Below are 24,131 nucleotides of genomic sequence, written 5' to 3' on the forward strand. Positions count from 1 at the left end.
CTTAGATCCACATGTTCCATCTAAGTAGCGTTTAGGCATGGAATAGGTCTAAGCTATTATTGCACAGGGCAACTTTATTTTATGTAGACTGTAAACATGTTAATAAAAGTAACCAGTAGATGTCAGTGTTGCACCGTATCCGGCTATGAGTAAAACCTGCAGCCATGCAATTCCTTATTGATTTGATCATGAGGCCACGGGCCAGAGGGGGCTAATGTAGGCTAAACACACACACACACACACACACAATACCACCAACAACAACTAACGAGACAAAAAAAAAATTGAAAGATCTAACCAGCGATGTGGTATAACATGACTGAGCTAGGCTTAAGGCTAACAACAGTAGAATGCAATAGGCACAGTGATGGCTCATGATGCAATACAAGGAACAATCATAGCCAGAATTTTGTTAAAAGCAGACAAAAGGTCGAAGTCTGGTCAATTGTGATAGAAATGCTGTAACTTTAGGCTTAGGCCTACTCATTAAAATCAACAGAGAGCCCACTACCTGTATATTGTAACCCAAAACGTGTCAAGATAGGCTACACAGTGCCGCTGCTGGCCATTTTGATGCCCTAACTGGTGAAATACAGTATTAAGTGTGTCATCATATGACCAACTATAAAGATGTAATCTGCCTGTTCCTAGGGATGGGTATTTCTGAAACGTAATATGTATTTGTATTTCAAATACAAAATAGTATTTTGTCATTTTTGGCTCTAAGTAGATAGGCTACTACACACAGGTGTAATGAATAATTGGTAATTAGGCAACAATGGTTTATTTTTATCGCAATCAGCTAATGTGAGAACAGCTGTGTTCAAAGACACACAGCTTTTCAGTGACGGCTATTGAAGCATCAGCTCTGGTCTGAAGTACTGGTGTGAAGTCGTACGCAAGTAAAGATGAGCAAGTTTACCTGTGCAAGTTCACATAAGGGCACCGACAAAGGCAACCATGTCCTATTGTCTCCATGCCAATCTTTAACAGAAAAAATGTCAGATATCTCAATGAACCACAATGACATCAATAGATGGTAAGGTGTTGAGTGTGTTTAAATTCCCTTCCTTGTAGCATCCTTTTCGGCATTCTACAGTGTGGACAAGTGCACCATGTTTAATTAAATAATAATTATATTTCCTTATTAGCTGCATACTTGAGGTTGGAGATATTAAGGCATATCAAGTTTCTCACATACTGGAACTTCAAGATACATAGGCTTATGATTTTCTTATTCAGTTTTGCACTGGACTTGAATTACGAAATTCGGCACAGATACACAATTATGATTTTGGCCTATTGATTATAATGTGGTTAATTAAAAGCTCTGTCAGTCGTTTTGGATAAGCATCAAGATGACTAAATGTAATTGTAAATTCTTGAATTATTCTTCTGATCACACTACATGGACTTGCATACGGTTACGGTATAGGCTACTATTTGGTATGACGGGCCAAATTGTATTGTTTTTTATAGGTTTAATAGGCTAAATGGTTGGGATATTAAAAAGCTTCTTTTGCAGTGCTTCCATACTTCCTTGAAAAAAGTATTTTGAGTATTTTCTAAATACAAAAATACAGTATTTTATTTTGATACATAATATGGTTACTGTATTTTGTTTATTGTAGTTTTGGACTTCTTATCGCCATGGTCAATGCATTTATATCTGTGAGTGTGCGCACATAGCGCATGCGTTACATTGCACATTATGGCAAAGGGGCCATGCCGCTCGTTATACGTTTCACAAAGTATATGTAGCAGTAAAATAAAATAGAAATACATGAATACATTTAGATTAAAAAAGCAATAATTGCATGAAATACAGCTTGTTCAGGAGTCTCGAAGCTCGAGTCAGAGTCAAGTCTGAAGTCTTTTGAGTGGAGTTGCACATCAAGTCCGAAGTCACTGTTTTTGCGACCTAAGTCCTAAGTAATCAAAACATAACACCACTTAATTTCAGGTTAAAATGGATTGTAAGGCGCATTACTGAAGTTTGTACCGAGTAAAATATTACCCAATTGTTTTTTTCTAATGCCTTACATTACCACGTTACAGCAAAAAGCAATATATTACAGTAATTACATTACTTTTGTAACTCGTTACTCCCAACACTGCATATTAGACAGCCTAAACACATTATATAAACGTCTATACCCTCTAGATGTGATATAACATAGGCTACATTGAGACCTTACACACCTTACACACACACACACATAACCACCACATCCCAATGAACTACATTTTCTAATGGCATACCCTTGATATGTGAAAAAATATTGAGATTCACCTCATTGTTTTTCAGGGTCGCCTATTCACGGGGCTGAAATGGGTAGTGCATCAGTAAATTTTGAAAGTTACCATTCAAATTCATATTAAGCATAGCCATACAAGTTTGTTTTTGTTGGGGGGAGGTGCATTGTAGCCCCTCTTGCCCTTGAATTGAGACCCACATGTCCCACCTTCCTCCATGCTCAGTACATAGTTCTGTATTGTATGTAGGTGAACCATGTGCACAGCTTGTACATTTTGGCTTGTACTGTTAAAGGTTTGATTTAACATACATTGACACGTCACACCATCCTCCATACCATGAACATAGTCCTGTATTGTTTAATATATTACAATGCATTGTTTTTCAGGGTACACCTATTCACAGGGCTGAAATAGACCCCATCCCAAAAAGTTCAATGTTAACATTCAAATTCATATTAAGCATAACCAGACATTTCAAAAGTTTGTTTCGTTGCATTGTAGCCCTTCTGGCCCCTGGTCTCATCCCTGGCTTGTGTACAGACATAGACATAACTCTTTATACCGAACTGAAGCACCAACTTTGTGTTATAGACAGCCATTAGATTATGCTCCTTGAAAAATGCTTAACATTTTTGCAAAATGTAAAAACAAAAACCATTGTTCCATGTCCTGTTTTTAATTATGGATACTTTGTTTGAGGTACTTTTTACACATTTGCTTGCACAAGGTCCAACTACATAGGGCCAACATTTTTTTAGAAAGAAACAATGCAAATAAAAAATAAAATGAATGAATTTTTATTTTTTGCATTAATTACTCTCAAAACCAACCAAAGCAATTCCAACCACCACTAAAAACTGATGCAATATTAGTTTAATTTTTATAATAATAATGTCCTGTAATACATAAGGGGCATACAAAAAGAGTAGATTTTATTACATAGCTGTCTGGAAATTTTCCCAGGAAGGCAAAAAATGTAATGTGGTGAAAACCTGTATATAATGAACACAACAAACATATCAGAGGAGTGGTAAATGCTGGTCTAGGGTGGTTTACAATTATTTAATAGTTTTTTCAAATTATCGAAAGAAACACACACACACCTCCCACAATTTGTCCCCTCTTGTCAAAGTGCACCCCATATAAGAAAGGAAAAATAACCTTCTCAATTGGTCTAAACTCAGATGCAAATGTTGATAGATTCATTCCCAACCACTGCAAAGGAATAACCAGCATACACCTTCCAAAAAGGATCTCTTCTCTCAGAACCCAACCCTGCCAAGCCTGTCTGAGATGCCATTCAGAGTAAGAAATGAAAACAGACTTCACCACATCCCTGCTTAACAGGCGTACCAAATTACATGTGAAGCCTGGTATGTACCTACAAAGGTGTTGGCGTACTAGCTGAGGACAGCTTGGAAGTACTATGACAGGTGTGACAGCATGCACACTGAAAAGGCACTCAGTGACTTCAAGCAACAGTGTAGGATGGATCTGGATGCCAGTAAGGCATGATTCATGTGATTGTGTATACTCATCCTATATTTGATTATATTTTAATGAATTCACCAATGACTGCAAGGCTACACAAACTGTATCAAAATAATGTGTGATTGATGGTGTCTACAGGTTCCATACAAGTGCATGACAATGATGAATGGAAAAATGAAGTCTTAGGTGATTATCTCTGAGAGTTGGTCAGTCGTTGCTAATAAAGCATTAAGAGATGTGATGAGACCATATTCGTTAGAAGACAATGTTTACAGATAACAGGTTATTTTAATCAATGGTAAAATATTCAGTGTACATACACAGATGGCAAAGACAGTGCAAGCAGACACCTATATATGCCCCCTTGCATACTCCCCAAAACGCACACATATGCATGCACACACACACACACACACACACACACACACACACACACACACACACACACACACACACACACACACACACACACACACACACACACACACACACACAGTTCAATGTGTTCCTGCCCTGAGACATTTGAAGCAGCAACACGGTCATCTCCTCAACAGGATTTCGCTGGATTACCTCCTGCATCAAAGCCCTTTCTCAATAATCCAGTTTTCCTGAATGGCCTACTACAAGTGGCACACCTTAGCTTACCATTCCAACATGTATAGCCATAGCCATAGCACACTCAAAAGACAAGGACTCAAATCCAGTTGGAAAAAAAAAAAAAAAAAAAAAAAATCAACCAGGAGAAACATCTTGGAGTCCAGGTTGTGCTTGTGCATGTAACCTGTATGTAAAATGTTTTTTTTGTGTGTGTGACCAAAAATGTTTTTTTGTTTTGTGTGTGATTTTTCGTTCGCTCTTCCTTTCTCACCAAAACAGTGCAGTCTTTGTCTTTGTGCATAGGCTTTTTCCATTTCACAAATTAAAATGCTGTTCATATTTGAAATGCAATAGAACATACACAAATTCGAACACATGTAAAAAAGTAAAATAACATAAGCTCGTCATAGAAGCCAGGATATGTTCAGGATCTGTAGGACATTGTCTGTAATATGAGTAGGCTGAGTAATCGGCAACTCCAGCTGCCTCTCTTTAAACTTTCCTTCTGAGCATTGGATGAAGCAACCTAACTTTTTTCATAGTAACAACAAACAAGTTTGAATTGGAAAAATAACTGGGGAAAGGGAATACACAAGCTGCAAGTGCAAATTTGTGGCGATATTTTCTCTTCTGTCTGTCTTATGCATTGTCCATACCATCCAATGTCAGCAGACTCTATTGGCAGCCTGGATGTGCAACGATATGTCCAGAGGTGTAGACACTGCAGACCTCATACAGGAAAAACAAGGCGCCAGCGTGTAAGTCCACATGTGCACGTATCTTCTTTCCCAGCAAACACCCTGCTGCTGTGTCATCACTGGATGATGAAGCCAGGCTGCGGGACTATGCGAGGCGGGGGCCTCTGGGGAAGTGCAGGTGGGTACTGGGGCATGAAGGCGTGTTGTGGGTAACCCTGATTAAAGCTGGGCACAGATTGGCCCACTCTGGGGGGGACGGGTGGGTAGGAGGGGGTAGGGTAGGAGAACACCGGGGCGGCCTGGGCGGCTGTGGCGGGAGGGGCAGGCGGAGTCCTGAGGGGTGGAGGTGGTGGGGCTCGCCTGGGTTGGGGCACCGGGGAGCTGATGTTGCTGGAGCTGGGCTCCATGCGCAAGGGGGAGGGTTTAGCCGGCAGCTCCGGGGGACGAGAGGATGGGACTGGGGGCAAGGGGCACCGACGGTCCCTTTAGGACCAGCTCACGGAGCTTATCGATCTTCACCCGTCGCAAATGGGCTAGCTTTCTTTTGTTCCGATAGTCGTCGATGAATGCATCCAAAGAAATGTTCCCATCCAAAAAGGAATCAGCCATGTTCTGGAAGACATAAAAGAGATTGGGCAAGTCGGCAATGAATAACTTATATACACAATAAGTCAGATGAAATTTCCACCCCAAATATACAACAGACATGCAGAAATAAATTATCCACATAATGGCAGTATACTGGTGCATTTTTTGCAAGTAGTGGCGGAATAAATTTAGCCAGCACTCAGACAGCCACAACTGCTACCCTGTTCCCTCACTTCTGATGCACAATGATATTACCTGACAGACATGAAAATAAACTGCAGTAACACTGGGACTGAAAACAGGAAAAGAAGTAGAAAAGTACAGCGCAAACCAAAGCCACATCCTTCAAACTCTACCCTATGATCTCTCAGTGAGCCTGCATGGCACTTCAACACGCGCTCATTACCTCCGTTTCCTCCTCGATCTTGGCTCCTTCTGCCTGCAGCAGCGCGAGCAATGTGTCTAAAGAGCTGTTCCCAGACAGATCATCTGTAAACACGGACAGACAGAGAGCAATGAGGGGAAAAAATGTATGGGAAAAGAACTGTGTCCTGTCCCATATTTCCCAACGTATCCCAAATGTTTTCACTTTATGACATACAAGCAATGTGGCAGCAATCAATACACCTGAGGACATGTCAACCCCAAAAAAGTGCTGAACCAGGTAAGTGTGTGACTTGAACAACATGCAGGGAAAAAACTTGGAAGACATGGATAATTGCATTACAGTCTTGGAATAAAAGCTTACAGCCTGGTTTTGGACCCACCATACTGCAGAAAGAATAACCTCTGGTGCCATGTGATGCCAGAACAGCTGACGAGTGTGGGTCAAGGGGTGGGCATCATTTGAAACTTTTCCTGCCCACAACCCCCATCTGCCCGTCCCTCTCGTAGATCTGACTGACACCCGATACTGGAAGAAAGCAAAGGGGCTGGCACACTGCAACACACGAGAAAGCCCTGCCAGCACTGAGCGGCTCTTGTGTTCGACAGGCCGGCGATCACATGAGTCACAGCGCACAGAAATAGACCATGGAGTCTCGGAGGAAACAAGACAGACAATGATCCCAAATGCAGGAAGCTCTGCAGTTGCACTAGCGCAGAACCGTTGACAATGCATTTAGACCTTAACCAGTGGTATAAACCTATCCTGGTAATACACACCCATATTACGTACATATTAAATAAGGGTTTTAGTTACATTAGACATCCGGGTGGAGTTTACATAAGAGAGACAGTAGCCTAAGTCTCACATCATCCACCACCTACGTAACAGAAGTCTCAAGTGGACTTGAGAATGTTACTATAGAAAAGCATTGAGTCTTCACAGTCTTATCCCATTCCGAGACACCCCAGCCTGCCAGGATGCCATGTCACTGACCCAGTGAGTCATGCTAACCTGCATAAAGGCCTGTTAGTCATAGTCAGGTGTGGAATCAGATAGCCATCTCTCAGTAAACACAACGCATTCTCACGAGAACAACACAACAAGGAATTCCTGCAAATGGCCACAAAGGACAAAGCTAAATAAAATGCATTGTACAACGTATGTACTTTTTTTGATCCCGTGAGGGAAATTTGGTCTCCGCATTTATCCCAATCCGTGAATTAGTGAAACACACTCAGCACACAAATGAGGGCTCGGGGAGCAGTGAGGGGTTAGGTGCCTTGCTCAAGGGCACTTCAGCCATTCCTACTGGTCGGGGTTCGAACCGGCAACCCTCCGGTTACAAGTCCGAAGCGCTAACCAGTAGGCCACGGCTGCCCCTGTACAAAATATATATTCTTTTCCTATTGAGGGCCTTTAATTGATATTTAATCATTTGCATTGAGCTCAATGAGCATCAAACCAGATAATAGGCTAACTGAAATAAAACCATGCCAATCTTTAGGTATGGTAAAGGGTATGTGATGTGGGGCTATTTTAATTCCAAAGGCCAAGGGAACTTTATCAGGATGCATAGAATCCTGGATCCATGAAATAACTGGCCTTTAAAAATAAAAATCGGCCTGCCTCTATGGGAATTTAACATAGCGGTGCCAATTCTGATAACCCCTGTATTTTAAGGAAGAACAGTTATTTATTTATGATACATTATTCATTCACAAAGAACATTGGTGTCCTTTAAAGGTAGGATATTTCTTCATTTTTTACTTAAGGGATTAAGATTCCTCTTTTTAGTCAACTTTAGCAGAGGGGCCAAGAATTCTGGAGGGTACTGTATATTTATTTCGACTGTAATTAAAAAAGAAGACTCTGAGTATTGGTCACAATGTAGCTTTTAAATGTGTTATGGTCATACTATTATGATGGGTCTTAAGATATTTCTGCACCTTTAAAGGAGAAATTCGGCGAGTTTTCACATAGATCTCTGTTTCTCGAGGTCACCGAGAACTGTCAGTATGAAAAAAATAAAAACAATCAGTTTAGCTCGAGTTGCTACAGCCAACAGCCAGGCAGCTACAGCACTAGAGTCTTGGGGCATGTACATGGGAGCTTACGGACATTCCCCCAGAGTGTAGAGTCTATGTACAGTACATTTATTGTATTAAGTATTTAGTTTTGTTAGTTTCTTATCTTCTACTGTCTTTATTGTACAGTGGAGTTTAGTTATATGTTTATACTATACTAATGTTTACCATTTCTGTTGTAAGTGCATGTTGTGTGTTATGTCTGTATGCTACTGAGACCCTTGCATTTCCCCTTGAGGATCAATAAAGTATCTATCATTTGACCATGAAGGGCCAGACCATTAAAAAAAAAACACACATGATTAGACAGGGTCACATCTGGATGAGAGGCTTTGGTCAACTCGGTTTCAATGGTTCTGCCCTATGACTTCTATATACGGCTCTGGGCAAAGTGTCTCTCTCTCTCCATTGTGATCGCCATCCTACAAGAGTACCAAGTCAGTACCGGAAGTGGAGAAATGGCTGACTGTTGGTTGCACCCATCACAGTGACTTTGCATTGCTAAACAGTCCCCTGTACTACATATACGCTTAAAACACCCCACCACCACCATTCCCACCCAAAATCCCCTCTGAAAATCACCTTGTGTTTCACATTACAAAGTGAGTGGGGATTGTACTGTCTGTGAAAGGACAGAAGGCAGCTCTGGAATCCCCATCACAAGAGCAACTGGACACCAGGTTCACCTCTCTCTCCCTCGCCTAACCACAGGGTTATCGACGCTGGGCCAAACAATGGGCCAGTCTTCACCTTCCAACAGCCGTGTAGTGCGGTCTGGGCCAATGATCATGAGACAGCTATTTGCTCATGTATGCGTCCGAGCCAGCCGTGCTCCCAGAGCAGGGAGGGTGGACACGGCTCTGTCCAGCAGGAGTTGTTTTTGCCCTCACACACCCCCCGAAGCACAAAAGCTCACTGTTGGCTTAATGTTGAGAAGGGCCAATAGTATGCCATGCTGCCCTCCACTGCCTCCCTTCCATTGCCATGACAGCCTTCCCTGGATGTGTGGGGGGTGTGTGTGTGTGTGTTTGCATGGTGGTACACATTGGGGTAATGGTGGTAAAAGCACACAGAGAAACATCAGCGCTTGTCCATCCTTTTTTTTTTTTGCCCCGAAGACCAGAGCTTTATCATCTGGGTCAAGCGGGTGGCTCCCGTGCGGTAGCTTACGGCCCTGCTGCCCAGCTGCTTACTACAAATCCAGAAGTGGGACAGGCAGTGCGAGGGAAAAGTGGGTTACCCACATCCAACTCAGCCCCCCTCCTCACCAACAAAACAAATGGCAGTCGGCTGCTTCTGCCATTTCTGCCGACTGGAGAAAAAAAAGCTCAGGCAAGAGCTTAGAGATGGGGAAACCTGTGCTTTTCTGTCACTCTCAGTAAACCACTCAGATATTACTGCACTCATAAAGAGGGAAGTAAAGCTGCTTGATAGGCGACTAACTGTGATAATCCCACCACAAAGACCTGGTTCACTCTCTCTGTGGTTGTGTGCTTCAATGTCATGGAAAATCAAACCGCAAAAGCCTGTGGAAAGAATGTTATCTCATTCCCAGAAACATTAACCTCTAACTAACTCATTGGCCTGAAGGAGACAAACTAAGGAGAAATGTTAGCATGTTGTTTTGAGTGAGCTGCTTGGCAACCATTGCAACACGCAACACAATCAGTGACAGCTCCTTTTACTCATGATATGTCGACCTAGACTCAACATGACACGTCATGACACATGCTCGTTTTTTTGAATCCCCCCCCCCCCCCCCTTGGGGATCAATAAAGTATCTATCTATCTATCTATCTATCTATCTATCTATGACACTTCTGTAGAGAGCACCAACCACCCAACAGACAGCTGGTTCCCATTTCCAAACTCCAGCAGCTATATGGTGACAACAGCTTGGTACATGCCTGTGGCCTAATGGACACGAACACCTACAAGCTCATTAAAATTAAACAGAGCAGAAGCTAGAAGAACTGGTTAGACCAGGGTGTGCTACTGTAGGAAGCCCTGGTGGTAGGCTTCTCGATAAGACACACTATATACAATGACGCATCAATATTCTACCAGTCGTGGAAAATCCACATGTATATTTTCAGGGACAGTGTCCTTTATCAATCAATGACAAAGACATCCCTATACCATATAAAACATTAATTCCTGTCTTACACATGTCAACCTGTTCTATGTGCCAAATATGCGTTCCGTGTGCAAGTTTGTGTCAGTTATTTTGGTGGCGTCACACCCAACTGTACCACTGAATGAACAATAAAGCTTTATATGAAGCTTTCCATTTGGTTTCTCTTTCCAATCCTCCGGAACACCCACATGCCCTAATTATGTACCTTGTCCCATGGTGAGTAAATACAGTGCATGCAATCATGGCAACTTGGCAGAACAGCCAATGTTCATGTCACACCCTGTACAAATCCTGTGGTGAGCAATAGTACACAGATCACTTAAGGTTCAACCTTTTTTTCATTTTACAAACAGCCACGTCTGGGCTTGAAGGTTTTTCCATGAAAACCTGAAAAACAGTTGTGGCATCTCACCTAGCGTGGACTTGCGGAGTTGGTAGGCCTCGTAGAGCTCCTGGAGACAGCGGTAGCGTTTGGTCAGCTCGTTCTTCTGGAAGTCTAACTGCGGCTGGAGCTGGAGGTTCTGCTCGGCCAGGCTGCGGTTGCCGGCCAGGGTGATCTCTTTGCTCTGCTGGACATTCTGGACCTACAATGCAAACGTGGATTATACAGGTCACACATTTGTTGACATTTCCAATGGACCCATCATTACTCAAAGGACTTCCCATAGAATGACACAGGAAATGAGCAAAGGTCAGCTAAGGAAGAGCTAAGGATGGAGTTATTACAGCCCTAATGAATTGATAGCCTTCATACTTTGATTGATAGTGATAAAGTAAATCAGCTGTAGAACAGCTAGCAGCTTGCATTATCAGTCAGCCAAAATGACGTTTTAATTCATAGCATCAACCATGGGACATTTTTCAGAGCACCACGCCGAACAGCTGGACATTTAGAGATGTATTGCTCCACAGCATCCATCATATGAATCAGAGGTATTATTTCCTAGGGCCCAAGGAGAAAAAGAAAAAGTTAAGATCCGCACACCGGAGCTAACTGGATGTGCGTGATTAAACCGTGCTTATTCAACCTAGGGACCAAGGAGCACATCATACTCTGAGGGGAGCTTGTCCCACCAGAGCAAAAACAAGCCAGTGGATGGGGATGAAATGCATTTAGCACAACACCCCCATCACAACCACTCTTGGTTAACTTGATTTTATAAACCACTGCACTGCAAAAACACATGGCTGTGGGAGGAAAGGGCCTTTTAAAAATGCCAAACCTTATGGAGGTTGTAGGGTATTCTGTAATGAGACACAGAAGAATGAAGAATGCAAGAAAAGGCTTACAATTTAAAACCCTTCCCTGTGTCAAGGCACATTGGTGATTCAGAGGAAAAGGGCCATTGTGAGCAGTAATGCCCCCCTTCAACTGGTCCTGGGGTGGTTGTCCCATCCCAGGACCAGTTGAAGGGGGGCATTACTGCTCACAGATGCCAAATATTGCCAAACCATGGCAAATATTTCTTCCTCCCCAGGCATTTAAAACTGTGAGTATACCAAATCAGCATTATAACACCATGACTGACAGGCCAGGTGTATAGGCGCTTCCAATAGGGACATTCACAGTCTTTCCCTGTGAACCACTGGGTATTACCCATTCCACACAAGCTTATATATGTTTAAGTGGTACAATAGCAACGTATAATGACCGAGTGCTTTTGAAAGAATAGTCTGTAAACTTTCTGAATCCCAAACACTTTATCTAAATAGGGCAATTACAGACCATCACATTTAAAATGCAGACCTCTTCCTGAGAGATATTAAGGTTACTCAAATTCATCAGCTGTAAAACAGAAGTCAGAGGCTCATAAACACATGCACACACGTTGTTGTGTTCATACCACCTCCCAGCAGACATTGCATAACAACCTTACACCTACTGAGAACAGAATGTCACACAGATAGACAAAAAGACAAAGAGCCAGCATGTTGTGCATCATCAGCGGGTTACAGATAGTGATTAGGCGCTCAGACAAATAGGTCGGGTTGAAGAGCCTTCCAGTTACTGAGGCCCTGGGAAAGGATTAACATTTTAGTTCATTTTCAGACCGGTGGTTTACAGCGTGTAAAAGACAGATGAAGGTACATGTGGTGAACTCTCTCACGTGTGTCTGGAATCTTCTACAGTACTTTTAGACCTCCTGTGCTGTGTTGTACTTTCATGCTTCCACTTTGGCGTAGATGGGGAAGTAGTTCACAATAGCGTTCTGATGGTTTTCATAAAAACTGAAACTCAAAAAGCCCACCCCATCCCCCATCTGAGCTTTGAGTGCATGCTGAAAGGCTAGTGTCAAGGGATACACATGGAAATTCAGCTGATTTTCATACCTTTCCTAAAGCCAAACAACCTTGCAAAGGTTGAAACTGCAGAAGAGTTTGTTTGTTTGCTTGATTATGTAATTTAAGGCCATTTCAACAACTGTTTAAAGGCTATTTAATGGCCAGAGCAGTGTTAGAGAATAACATAAATATGCTTTTTAAAATCTATGCTAAGATACTCTAAAACCTTCAAAGGTGGGACCTTACTAAAAACATCAGCTACAGAATTTTGGTGATAAAATTGTTGTCTTTTGGTTTTCAAGGCAGGGCAACAGATCAAAATATGCATCACTGACAGGGGCAGACTGCAGAAGAGAGTCCTATCCAATATCCTCCTGAGAACCAAGAAAAAAAAAAGTGTCCAACAATTTCTTTTTTTTGTGATTTCCTTTCTATTTAGGATTAAAAAAAACATCTTACAATTTTTATTTTTTTTTTTTAAAAATTATTTTTATTTTAAATTTTATAGCATGTCCCCTGTGGTGGACAGAAGGACCGTTTTAGTATGAAAAGGTAGCCATGAAAATAGACAAAAATGGACAAATTATGCTTTTAGTAGTATTAAATTAAGGGTAAACTTAACCAAATATAAGGGAAAATGTTATTTATCCTTCTAGACTACTTTATTTGCATTTTTGGACAGTTGTATTTCTTTTTTCTGGATTGTTCATTTAATTTTCATGTTTTTCTTTCATCTGCGATAATTCATTTTTAAGTCTTACTCTTCCTCGCTATCTTCTTGAGGCCCAGGTTCATAGTCCTCATCTCTGTTTCACTCACTCATCACCTGAGAGCTCCAAATCTGACCCCCCCCATTCATCCTATACAAATGATCTCCTAAATTTCCCCAAAAAACTAAATATTTTGGTCCTGGTGTCCATTATAATGGACATTCATAAAGTCACTATTATTTCAAAATAGAAGAAGACACTATTTGACTTATCTCTCCTCCTTCCATAAAATGTGCTTGTTTTGATGTCAACCATTTTTGAGAACCAGGAAGAGGAGGTTCCTAGCAATTGATAATAATGATATATCAATCACATGATATATCATTAGAAAGCCCACGGATGTCCTCTTTAAAAGACCACAGGAATTGATAGAATAGCTCAAATGGGTAAAAGGGTATGCATCTAGAACTTATGTCCACTACAGAGGACATAGGTCTGTGGATTAGTTCTCAGGAGGATATAGTTACAAACCTTAGTTACTAGTTACAAAAAAAAGTAAATCTTAATGTGTTATTGTAAATCACATTGTACAATAATTATAATAATTCTGTGTGACTAAGATGCAAGAATCCTCTGTGGCATATAACTTAGTTGGTGCACAATACTACACTACACCCCCCCCAGCATGGGTCAGATGTGGCCCCACAAGAGATGAGGTTAGTCATTTAAATGGCACATATGTTATAACCCTAGGAACACCAGCTTACATTACTGTTAGGTAAAAATGCACCTTGGGGCATCCCACATGTGAGGTATATTTAAATCACCGTATAACTATGCCTTAATGATGAGACAATTCCTACAGTGGAATCTGGACTCTTAACACCTGCCAAATTCAGGTAAAGACAAAGTTAAGGTAGCCTAAAAAGGAACGACGCATAAACTGATCTCTAGACGACAGCGCTCAAGCTCAGAGATCTGTGACTGGGTTCGTGTGGGAAGTATCCCCACACTATTAGCCTATGTGCCCTTCCAAATCGGGTCAAAGCAATCTAAGCAAAAAGTCGTGAACACTAGCGCGGTAATCGATAATTTACAAACAGCACCTGATGACTGTTGAACTACACAGGAACATGGTGATAACGGCAACCTAACTAAGCGGAAAGTTTGGTTGAGTTTAAATGAAGTATACGGCATGCTTGTAACCCTTACAATCAAGACGGCAATAGCTTTATTAGCTAGGCCTGTATAATTAATAAGTAATCTTAGTTTGCTTCAAGACGTTGTCTGAAGGTCAGTAGCCTGAATGACGACAGTGGACGTAGCCCACAACGTGACAGCAGTTCGAATGAGTCTGTGTGACGAATCAAACACTTTGAAACAAAAATAGTCTCGCAAATTATTTTAACTGTATCACACCCGCGGGACTCCACTTACATACACGCGGGCACGCTGCCAATTCACAGCGGTATACTGTCGCGATGCAAAAAAACAAAACCGCAAACAAAACAAAAAACACCATGTTTCCCTACACTACAACGTTAGTCTAGCCTAATAAGAATGCTCGTTTGTGTAAACCTTATAACAATGTTTCAAAATGTTGTAACAATGTTTCAAAAGATAATGTGCGTAGGAAACAATATAGTTGACAATGTTGCGAGTTAGAATATCGTGGTTCCATATAAAAGTAGCTGCTGCTACGAATCCAACAAAAGTTTGCCTTACGTTATACCGCCAGACACTTAATTTCACGTTAGACTACACCTTTCACTAGTCACCCACAGACGTTATGGACTGGACCGAAGAAGACCCTCGGGAAAAACACACAAGAGGCCTTGGTTTCTTAAATAATGGGGCAAAGCTAAACTTTTGAGAACACGATTTAACCTTAAGCATATCTTGAAATTATTATTTTTTTCTTACCTCCTCCATATCTCCAACAATCTTATTGAGCTTGTCATCGTCTTTTAGTAGTTCATGTAACTGGGTCATTGTATATCCACTCAACTTGTTCCCAAACCCAGACATTTCTGTCACAGCTGTTTGTGTCGCTTTCGGTTTTCTCCAAGTAGCCTGCTGAGCAATCTCTTGAGTCTGAGCTTCGGGAGGGAGTAGTGCAGCTGAGCTAACTGGCTATGCTAGGTAGTGTTAGCGGAAGCCGTGGATAGGTGGGGATTTCGTGACGTCAGTGAAAGAGATACATAATATCATAGCAGAGAGGGTTAAAGCGGAGCTAGTAATCAAGGATCTTTGATCATAGTGCACTGCAGACGTTGTATAAGAATGTTCACGTTGTGACAATAATGGTAGGCCTCCATTACATATAAACACAGTTTTACTAGTTATTTATATAGTTTTTGTACGAATGTAATCGTCTACAATTTGATGTTGTTAATCCTAAACTAAAGTGTGTATGAAAACAAAATTGCACCATTCATTACACTGACATTAAAACAATATATTGTATCCACTATTTTGACAGATCATTCTTAAGACAAAGTTTATTGCATGGGTATGCAAATGTGACAATGTCCCTAGAATTATGGAACCAAGTAATTTAAATGTGTTTCTTTGCATTATGTTTTTAAATAATTTCCATTAAAGAGGACATCTTTACAAAGACTCACATAGACTACTTTGGATATAAATAATCTCTGATTCAAGAGGCATAACAACATTCACAGCATGATGTAAATGCAGCACTGCAGTCCTTTACAACTTTACATTGCTATCAGAGTCACTGCTTTCTTCTCCACTCTCTGCTCTACCATTCACCGCCTTCCACAGCAAGTCCTTGGGAGGGTTAAGTAGGTCTGCTCCTGTTTCTATACCCAGGACCTGCCTCTGGACCAACTTGAAGTACAGTCCTTTCCGGGCCATGAGTTCAGCATGCGTCCCCTGATCTACTATACGGCCGTTGTCAATCACAATGATGTTGTTGGCCCTCTCCACGGTGCTCAGGCGATGAGCGATCATCAGCACTGTGTGTTCTTGCATGATATCATTCAGGGCCTGCTGAACCTAGAAAGGTAGAGAAGAAACCGCAATGCTTAAGATGAGATCAGCCATTAATTAATAAGAGGATAAGACACTTCAGAACTCAGCACAACTATATATGCTTTGGCTTACAAAACTGCAGTGTCATGCTACAAGACATCTGCAGAGATAGAGGGTCTCTGCTACAAGTCCTTGCTGCATCTGATACATCAGTCTGATAATCGCTGCAGTCTTCCTCTTCTATAAATAGCACACACAATTAAGGGCTGTCACCATTCACAGCAGTATTTAGCTGATTAATTTGCTCTTTGACTATGCAGTAGTGGCACACTAATACAACTAAGAACCAGTGGTGTAGTCTAGTTAGCTGTAGTGGGTATACTGTGATGTAGTCTAGTTAGCTGTAGTGGGTATACTGTGATCAACCCCAAATGTTAATACCTATCCTTGCCTATTTTAAGTGGGTATACTGAGATGGTATGATGCTTTTGAAGTGGGTATACTGCGTAGTCCTGCGTATCATGTAGACTACACCACTGCTAAGAACACCACACAATGGCTTAATTTAAATATTGCTTTAAATGTACATAAAACATTGAAGTCTCTGTGCCTTTGTCACTCACAACTATGTTCTAAGGCACAGTATGAGGACGCTCATCCAGTTTCCTGATGAGGGCCCTGATGAGAGCCCGGGCGATGGCAACGCGCTGTTTCTGCCCCCCTGACAGCTGGGCTCCCTTCTCTCCCACCCCTGTCATCACACACAGACACACCACAGAGCACCACTTAGTTCACCCACCAGCACATGGAAAACACAAGGACGTGTTCAAGTGGTCGTGTTTTTGTCATGGACTGTTTGATGTGACATGGTCATTGGCACTATGTTAGTGGTGCATCAAAGATCATGTTTTAATTCAAAAGGATGAATATGAACCTATTTCTAGTTATGGGCTGCTGAGAGTCCAGTCTTCTACAAAGGTTCCAAGGTAGAGTGCAGTGAAGAGTTATTCAGTGAACTTATTAAAAATCATATCATATTTAACTTAATCTCCAAGAATGAGATGTCCGGCACAATAAAGCAAATGTACTTGGTTACTGGAAATACTTGGAATCATTATTAATCTTATGGTACCTCTGCATCCATAAATAACTGAACTGCTCACCTGTTTCATAGCCTTGGGGGAGGCCAACTACAAAGTCATGTGCATTGGCCTTAGCAGCTGCTTCAACCACAACATCCATGGCAATGTCTTTCAGGCCATAACTAATATTCTTCTGAACTGACCGTGCGAACAGTACTGGCTCCTGTCCCACAAGTGCCACCTATGACAACAAAAGTGCATCACATGTATCCTCAGTACACACCACATAAACAATGTTGCCCCCTGCAGGCTGAAAAACACATTTCTCACATCATAGACAATTTTCCCATGAATCAAATTTCTCATAACTTTCATGTCAACCAAGTTTTAGACATTAACTGTAACTGATTTCATTACCAGATTGACAAATGAGTAGTAACAAAGCTGCACAGGTGGTCAAAACATGTTTAGCTCAATCTCGACTAAAACACCTTCTATTATGAACACACCTGAGAGTGAAGGTATGCATGTTCATAGTCCTGCACTGGACGCCCGTCCAGCAGCACTTGGCCTTCATTAGGAGTGTAGAAATTCTCCAGTAAACCCACACAAGAGCTCTTTCCACTCCCAGATGGACCCACAAGCGCAGTCACCTCTCCAGGTTGAATAGTGAAGGAAACATTCTGAAAAATGATGCCAAAATGAACTTGACCAACTATTGCATTCACTTGCAATCTGCCACTCGATTTGATCCAAAACCTACAACTCTCAACTGGCTCTTTTGATCAAATTCATCATCTCTGTATCTGCCTATAATCATTAAAATGAATTTAGTTTATACCTTAATATAATATTAATTTATCTGACATCAAAATGACAAGAAAGAAAGCGTATGATACGCTGAGCTTATAAGCAATAACTACCTTGAGTATCTCTGTGTCAGGTCGAGTGGGATAGCTGAAGGACACGTTTAAGAACTCCACTTCTCCTTTAAAATGGTCTGGAGCTGAGCTGCCACCAGACGGATGTTCAGGCTCCCTATCAATATACTCAAAAACCTTCTCTGCGGCCCCCACTCCTTGCATTAGTCCTGTGTAGACGGATGCTACACTCTGCAACACATGCCAGCAACAAAGAGACTGAATTTAAGAAATCACATATGTGCACATAGAACCTCTCCACCATTCACATTCACCATACACACACCAATGTCACCGCAAACATTGCGCCAAAAAAAGACTTATTTCTGCAAAAAGCTCAAAGTGTTGCGAAGGAAATGTTGCAATAGACGATTCATACCTCTAAGCACTCTCCCAATTCAAGTTCATAGATGACAAAAGAGATGAGGGTCCCACCACTCATTTGACCTGTTATAACAAGATGACCCCCATAAAAGAGAATGGCTACCTGCAGGGCCAGTTCTGATATCTACAGAAAGCACACAAGGAAACCATTCAGCCTTTAGAATAATGAACAATTGTCATTTAAATACATCTGAGCAAATATAGACATCTAATTTTGCAAACCCAAAGCAATAGAAATTATATATTTGATTATATTATAATGCACTACTTACACAACTTGACCACATGAAGCAAGCATAGGCCAGTGCTTGTTTCTTGTTTAGCTGGAACATGACCATCAACTTGCTGTAGTATGACTCAGACTCTTGCTCTTCATTGGCAAAGCTGCGGACCGTTCTCATGGCTGATATGGTCTCCTCTGCCACCTTGTTGGCTTGAGCAAGTGATGTTTGCACCTCCTTGGTCAATTTCTAGTAATGACAATGACAAGACTGTCAATACAAGGTCAACAATGTACAGTACATCAATTTCAGTGCTAGCAAAAGCAACAACTGATGAAAGTGCTATACATGGATTTCTATGCAACGTCACGAAAACATGTGTGCGCAAACAAGAGGCAGAAAGCACCATAGAACAGCATAGAGCAATGCAAAAGAGCAAAAGAATAAAATGAGTTTTTGTGCTGAAAACTGCACCAATTCGAAATCACGATGGTTAGAGAATGTTAAATATGTTCAATATCACTAACGAAATGCATGTCTTCGCCAAAAATGACAAAATACGATGTTATATTAATACTGCGCGTATTTTGTTGGTAAACGGGAAACCCGTGTATACCTTTAACAAATTAATATATGGAAGTTATAGCTTACATACAAATGAGATACATTATAGCACAGTAGTACAGCTAAAAACAACAATTTGCTACATTATGTCATGTTATCAGTGTCATGCTATTGTTCTAGTAGTGGTACAAAAGCTTTTATTAGTTTGGTGAATAAAGAAACTATAATAAACTATAAAAATAAAAAAAATGAAGATGACAAGGGGTATAAGTTATGATGAGGATGACACACACACACACACACACACACACACACACATTTTATAAATTTACATATACTTTACCTTGTAGTATTCCCCATACATCTTTGAGACAACGGCTATATAGGGGAAGCCCATGATGGTGACTAATGTCAGTTTCCATGACATCCCAAACATGAAGATGAAGAAGCCCACGGCCTTGATGAAGCTTCGCAGGAAAAGGTTGACATTCAGCGAGATCAAATCACTCACCTGTGTGGTGTCAGATGTCAGACGTGATGTGATGTCACCTACAGAATGATCGAAAACACTTGATCAAAAATCAGAAATCAAAATAAGGAAATCATGTACACAATGGACATCTTTCTAAGGCCCTCTAGCCTTCAATTTCGTCTTTTGGGAGGCAGGGAGCATATTCTGTGCTATTTATTGTTACTGTTACACTTATCTGAGTCTCAAGAATCTGTACAAATATATGAATTATTGATGCTTGTAGAGAAAGGCATATGTACACAGAGGTCTCATAGACATGGCTCCAATAAAGCGGAAACTATGCATGCAAATGCAATTTCATCATGACAGTTAGTCATGCTATAAGTCACGACATCCTCGCAGAAAGGGAGAAACAAATCTCTTTGCACTATCAATTATGAATGACTAAAGTGGGAGTAGACTTGTGTAGAAAATAATTCATTGTTACTAACTGTTTACTAATGTCTTAAATGTTATGTAACGTCTTAAACTGAATCAGTTCCTTAGAGTTAAGACTAAATCACCAGAAGGAGACAGAGGCCATGGTAGATTGATCTTTTAACAATAACAATGTATGCAGCCACGCTATGGGGCTTAGTGACATCACCTGTATGGTTTAAATCAAAGAACCCAATCTCTTGACGCATGAGTGATCTAAACAGAAGGTTGCGTAGTCTGATGTTTAATCTGGCCAAGGTTATGGAGAAGACACCTCCTCGAACACCAATGGCTATAGAACTAAGAGAAAGACACATATGAACATTCGCCCACAGTTCACCAATATAAAACAAAACTGTCATTTATTTACTCACAATAAAATCACAGGTTACTCACCTGACAAAAGCCAGTGCTGCTAGTGTGATCATAGGTTTTGTGAAGTGTTCCATGCTCTGGTGAATAACTATCCCATCAATTGCCTTGCCAGTGTAATAGGGGATGAAAGCTTCACCTGAAAGATTTGTTTTGTTTAAATATTTCAAAACATATTCTCTGTTCAAACGGATATAGCATGACATCAGCCGACATCAGTCAACAGTGGCCTTTAACCTATAACTATTAGACTACATTGTCATTGTGAGGAAAAGACCTGTTAGACCAGTCATGACGGTACACTGCATTAATCTATGTGAACAACACCTATATGGACATTGGGAAAACTGAAGATTCAACACTCACAAACAGCAGAGACCATGAGAAAGAAGAAGGCAACAGCCAACAGCAGGGAATCCCTCTTGCAGTAGGACAGCAGGCGACCCACGGTAGCACGGGAGTCAGAATTCTCCTTGGCCCCTTTGCACCGCCTGTGCTTCCCGCTGAACGTTTTGCTCTCCTCATCCTCCGGCTCAGAACTGCTGTCAGCCAATGGGTCCACCAGCCTTTTCGTCTCCTCCTCACCACTGCTGTCCCTCACAGCATTAGAGGTCTTTGCCAGGATTCCCCAGAGGTACATAGTCCCCATTGCCGAAACACAGCTCCAGGAGACTAAGCTCAAAAACCAAGGGTCAACCAATAGAGCTTCTTTCTCTGAGAACATCAGTAGCTTGGTCAGTGCATAGGTCATGATGGTGAGGCAAATAAGGGTGGTCAGTGTGCTCAGTTTTGAGACCCTACGAGGGCCATCTACTCGGTTCCGGAGGACTCCTATAGAGGCTCCTAGCAGCAGAGCAACTCGGACCGACAGAGTTCCCCATAGGTCCAAGGATGACTGGAATATGTTAAACCTCATCAGTTCATCAGCAAATATATCAACCTGAGAGCCGCGGACATATAGAACTGTTGAGATGATTGTATCCATGAGAATAAAAAAAATGTTACAACTCAGCACGACAGTAGCCCGCATGTTTCAGACTCAGTATTTCATATATCAAAATAAATATTTTAAAACGTACTACATTATAGCAGCCTGAGATGTTACATCATTAGGTTACAATAGTAGGCTAAGTCATCTAACGTCCCACCATGATGCAACTAAAAAAATGTGTTGGGTAACTTATTATCTCACCATGAACTTGAAACTCATTTATGAGGTCTACTAACACTCTTCTTACCAGTCCTTAGCCAAGTCGATGAAATTACTTTACTGTCATACTAAACGTAACACCTACGCGTAACGTTGAGCCTGGTACCTGTCACGGTACGTGCGACATGAGAGGTTGGAGGACCGATTACCAAATAAAGAACTGCCGCGGGTCATTGAGAGACTGTATCTCTTGTAATATAACGCAGATCTAAAACGGAGTTTTCCGACAGTATGACTGTTTCACAGCTCAGTGGAAAGGATCATGTTGCCATCATAGACCGGTAACCCACTCCAGTTACAGCGCCTTATGGAAACCCGGAAACACTGCATAACACTCAGAAGCTCCTCCCTTACATTCTGGACTGTCGAATCACAGCTGATGTTGTCTTTTCTCACATATTATTGTAAATCTTTTACAAAACTAAAAGCTTTTCCCTTTATAGTACACGGGTAAAGTGTTCCTCTTTAATATGTTTAAAAGTATTTTTTTAAATCAGAACCTTATTACTGGGATATTATGCTGCATGGTTTAAGATGAATGAGTTTATTGCATCAGAAAGGTTGCTTTCTAACGAACGCAACTGCGCAACAAAATAAGAAATCCAGTGTCCTAAAGTCTATTGTGTAATTTACAACGACTAACTTCTCTCTACCAGGACGATTAAAACTACCCAGGCCCATGGTCTGATCCAAAAGTAACTTTTAGAATATTTTTTTAATAACTTATTGCATATCGTGTGGCAGATTCTGGTCAAGAAGTAGGCTAAATCTGTGCTTGTAAGTTATGATGGTAAACATTCTAGTCATGATGATACACCAGTATTTTTTTAGATAGATAGATAGATAGATACTTTGGTACTTAGGCCTACTTTTAAGTGTTGCAACCATCTGAATTGAAAAAAAAAGCGTGGAACTAAGGAGCGTTTAATAGACCCAGATAAACAAGTTTAGACCGATAATAGATCCATTCAGATGATCAAGTTTTGAAGAATCCCTGCACAGAAAAAAACAGATGAAATAAGGGCAAGGTCTATACTTGACCTGTGAAATCAAAATACATGGTGTATGTCCGTGTGATTTTCTGCAGAGATGCCAAGATGTCTGGATGCACAAATATTTCAAGGTGAATGACATGGCCAAACCATGTCTGTTTATTTACAAAGAAAGTGGTGTATAACTTGGTAACAGCCCTGTTGGCCTTTTTAGTCACATTCATTTACCAGTTCTTTTTCCGTAACCTGACTTGATCTGACTGTGTGTGCATCCAGGCTCTCCCTCTTAAATGAATGAGAACAGTGAAGGGGAAGTCATTTTGGAAATGTGGCCACATATTACCTAAAATCTATTTCAAACACTTACACTTTTCTGTTGTTAAGTGAAAGCGATATCAGTTGCCACTACTTGAACTGCTTATCCCCTCATTCAGCTAAATGTATGACAGGAACAACTGTTGAATGGACTGGTGGGGAAAGAACGACCTTTACCAAATAGGCACATCAGATGTTCACCTGTAGGTGTAGATTAGGTGTAGTAGGTATAGATTTCTAAAATGAGGATCATCATTCAAGCTACAATGCAAAGGAGACCTTAGCAAAGGCTGGGTGGCGTGTTGGGTCAGATGCCGACTGATTCTTCTTATATCAAATAATGTGAAGTAGCACGATCAGGCAACCGAATCAACATGATCAGAGGTCAGCTGGTCATCAGTTATGTTACCTAAGTTTCTTGCAACCTTGGTAGGAGCAAGAAGAGTCAATTTCTATGTTGTGATGCATAGCTTTAGCTGGTCAGACAAGCAGTTCGGTTATAGTGAGGTTTAGTTGGAGGTGATCTTTCTTCATGTGGATATGTCAGAGAGAGAATCCAAGATCTGTACCGAGACCATAGGGTTGTCAGGTGGGAATGGCAGATGAAGTTGTGTAGCAGTGAAATATGAGTCCATCCATGCAGGTGGTGTACATGGAAAAGATAAGGGGCCCAAGCACCAAGTGATTAGCCAGTGAGATAGTATTTAAACCAGGAGTGTGCTGTGCTGTGCTGCCCATGTTTGAGAATATATGGATAATAAGATGGGCTGGGTACTAAGGACAGAGGACCGATATACTGTGTATGTTCATGTTAGGTTTCATATTCTCTGCCAATGCTTTGTTTATTTTTCCCTCCCTGTCAAGTTAAACACTCCCCATAGTTGGTTGAT

At 41.2% G+C, this 24,131-nt stretch overlaps 2 protein-coding genes across 2 annotated transcripts; both read right to left on the reverse strand.

Moving 5' to 3' along the window:
• Window positions 1-2,586: 2,586 nt before the first annotated feature.
• vps37ba (VPS37B subunit of ESCRT-I a) lies at window positions 2,587-15,360 on the reverse strand. The gene is given in 5 exon segments (XM_048243788.1): window positions 2,587-5,488; window positions 5,490-5,657; window positions 6,040-6,122; window positions 10,655-10,826; window positions 15,159-15,360. Coding segments are annotated over 5 exon segments (855 nt in total). The 5' UTR covers window positions 15,264-15,360; the 3' UTR covers window positions 2,587-5,161.
• Window positions 15,361-15,718: 358 nt separating this feature from the next.
• abcb9 (ATP-binding cassette, sub-family B (MDR/TAP), member 9) lies at window positions 15,719-22,247 on the reverse strand. The gene is made up of 11 exons (XM_048244427.1): window positions 21,091-22,247; window positions 20,749-20,863; window positions 20,522-20,652; window positions 19,747-19,952; window positions 18,891-19,088; window positions 18,614-18,742; window positions 18,238-18,426; window positions 17,824-17,997; window positions 17,396-17,555; window positions 16,874-16,983; window positions 15,719-16,256 (listed from the first exon to the last, which is right to left on the reverse strand). Exons 1-11 carry the CDS (start codon window positions 21,752-21,754, stop codon window positions 15,948-15,950), a joined length of 2,385 nt encoding a protein of 794 aa, XP_048100384.1. The 5' UTR covers window positions 21,755-22,247; the 3' UTR covers window positions 15,719-15,947.
• Between the last annotated feature and the right edge of the window lie 1,884 nt (window positions 22,248-24,131).

This window comes from Alosa alosa, chromosome 5 (assembly GCF_017589495.1).
Source record: "Alosa alosa isolate M-15738 ecotype Scorff River chromosome 5, AALO_Geno_1.1, whole genome shotgun sequence".
Classification (NCBI taxonomy): domain Eukaryota; kingdom Metazoa; phylum Chordata; class Actinopteri; order Clupeiformes; family Clupeidae; genus Alosa; species Alosa alosa.

What these genes read in the sequence shown, in the direction of transcription:
- abcb9 (XM_048244427.1), bottom strand. Translation starts at nt 21,754, where the DNA reads ATGCGGGCTACTGTCGTGCTGAGTTGTAACATTTTTTTTATTCTCATG. An exon ending in AATTGGGAGAGTGCTTAGAG is followed by an intron (nt 18,427 to 18,613) that starts GTATGAATCGTC and finishes CATGTGTTGCAG; the next exon opens with AGTGTAGCATCCGTCTACAC. An exon ending in CTGACACAGAGATACTCAAG is followed by an intron (nt 17,998 to 18,237) that starts GTAGTTATTGCT and finishes ATCATTTTTCAG; the next exon opens with AATGTTTCCTTCACTATTCA.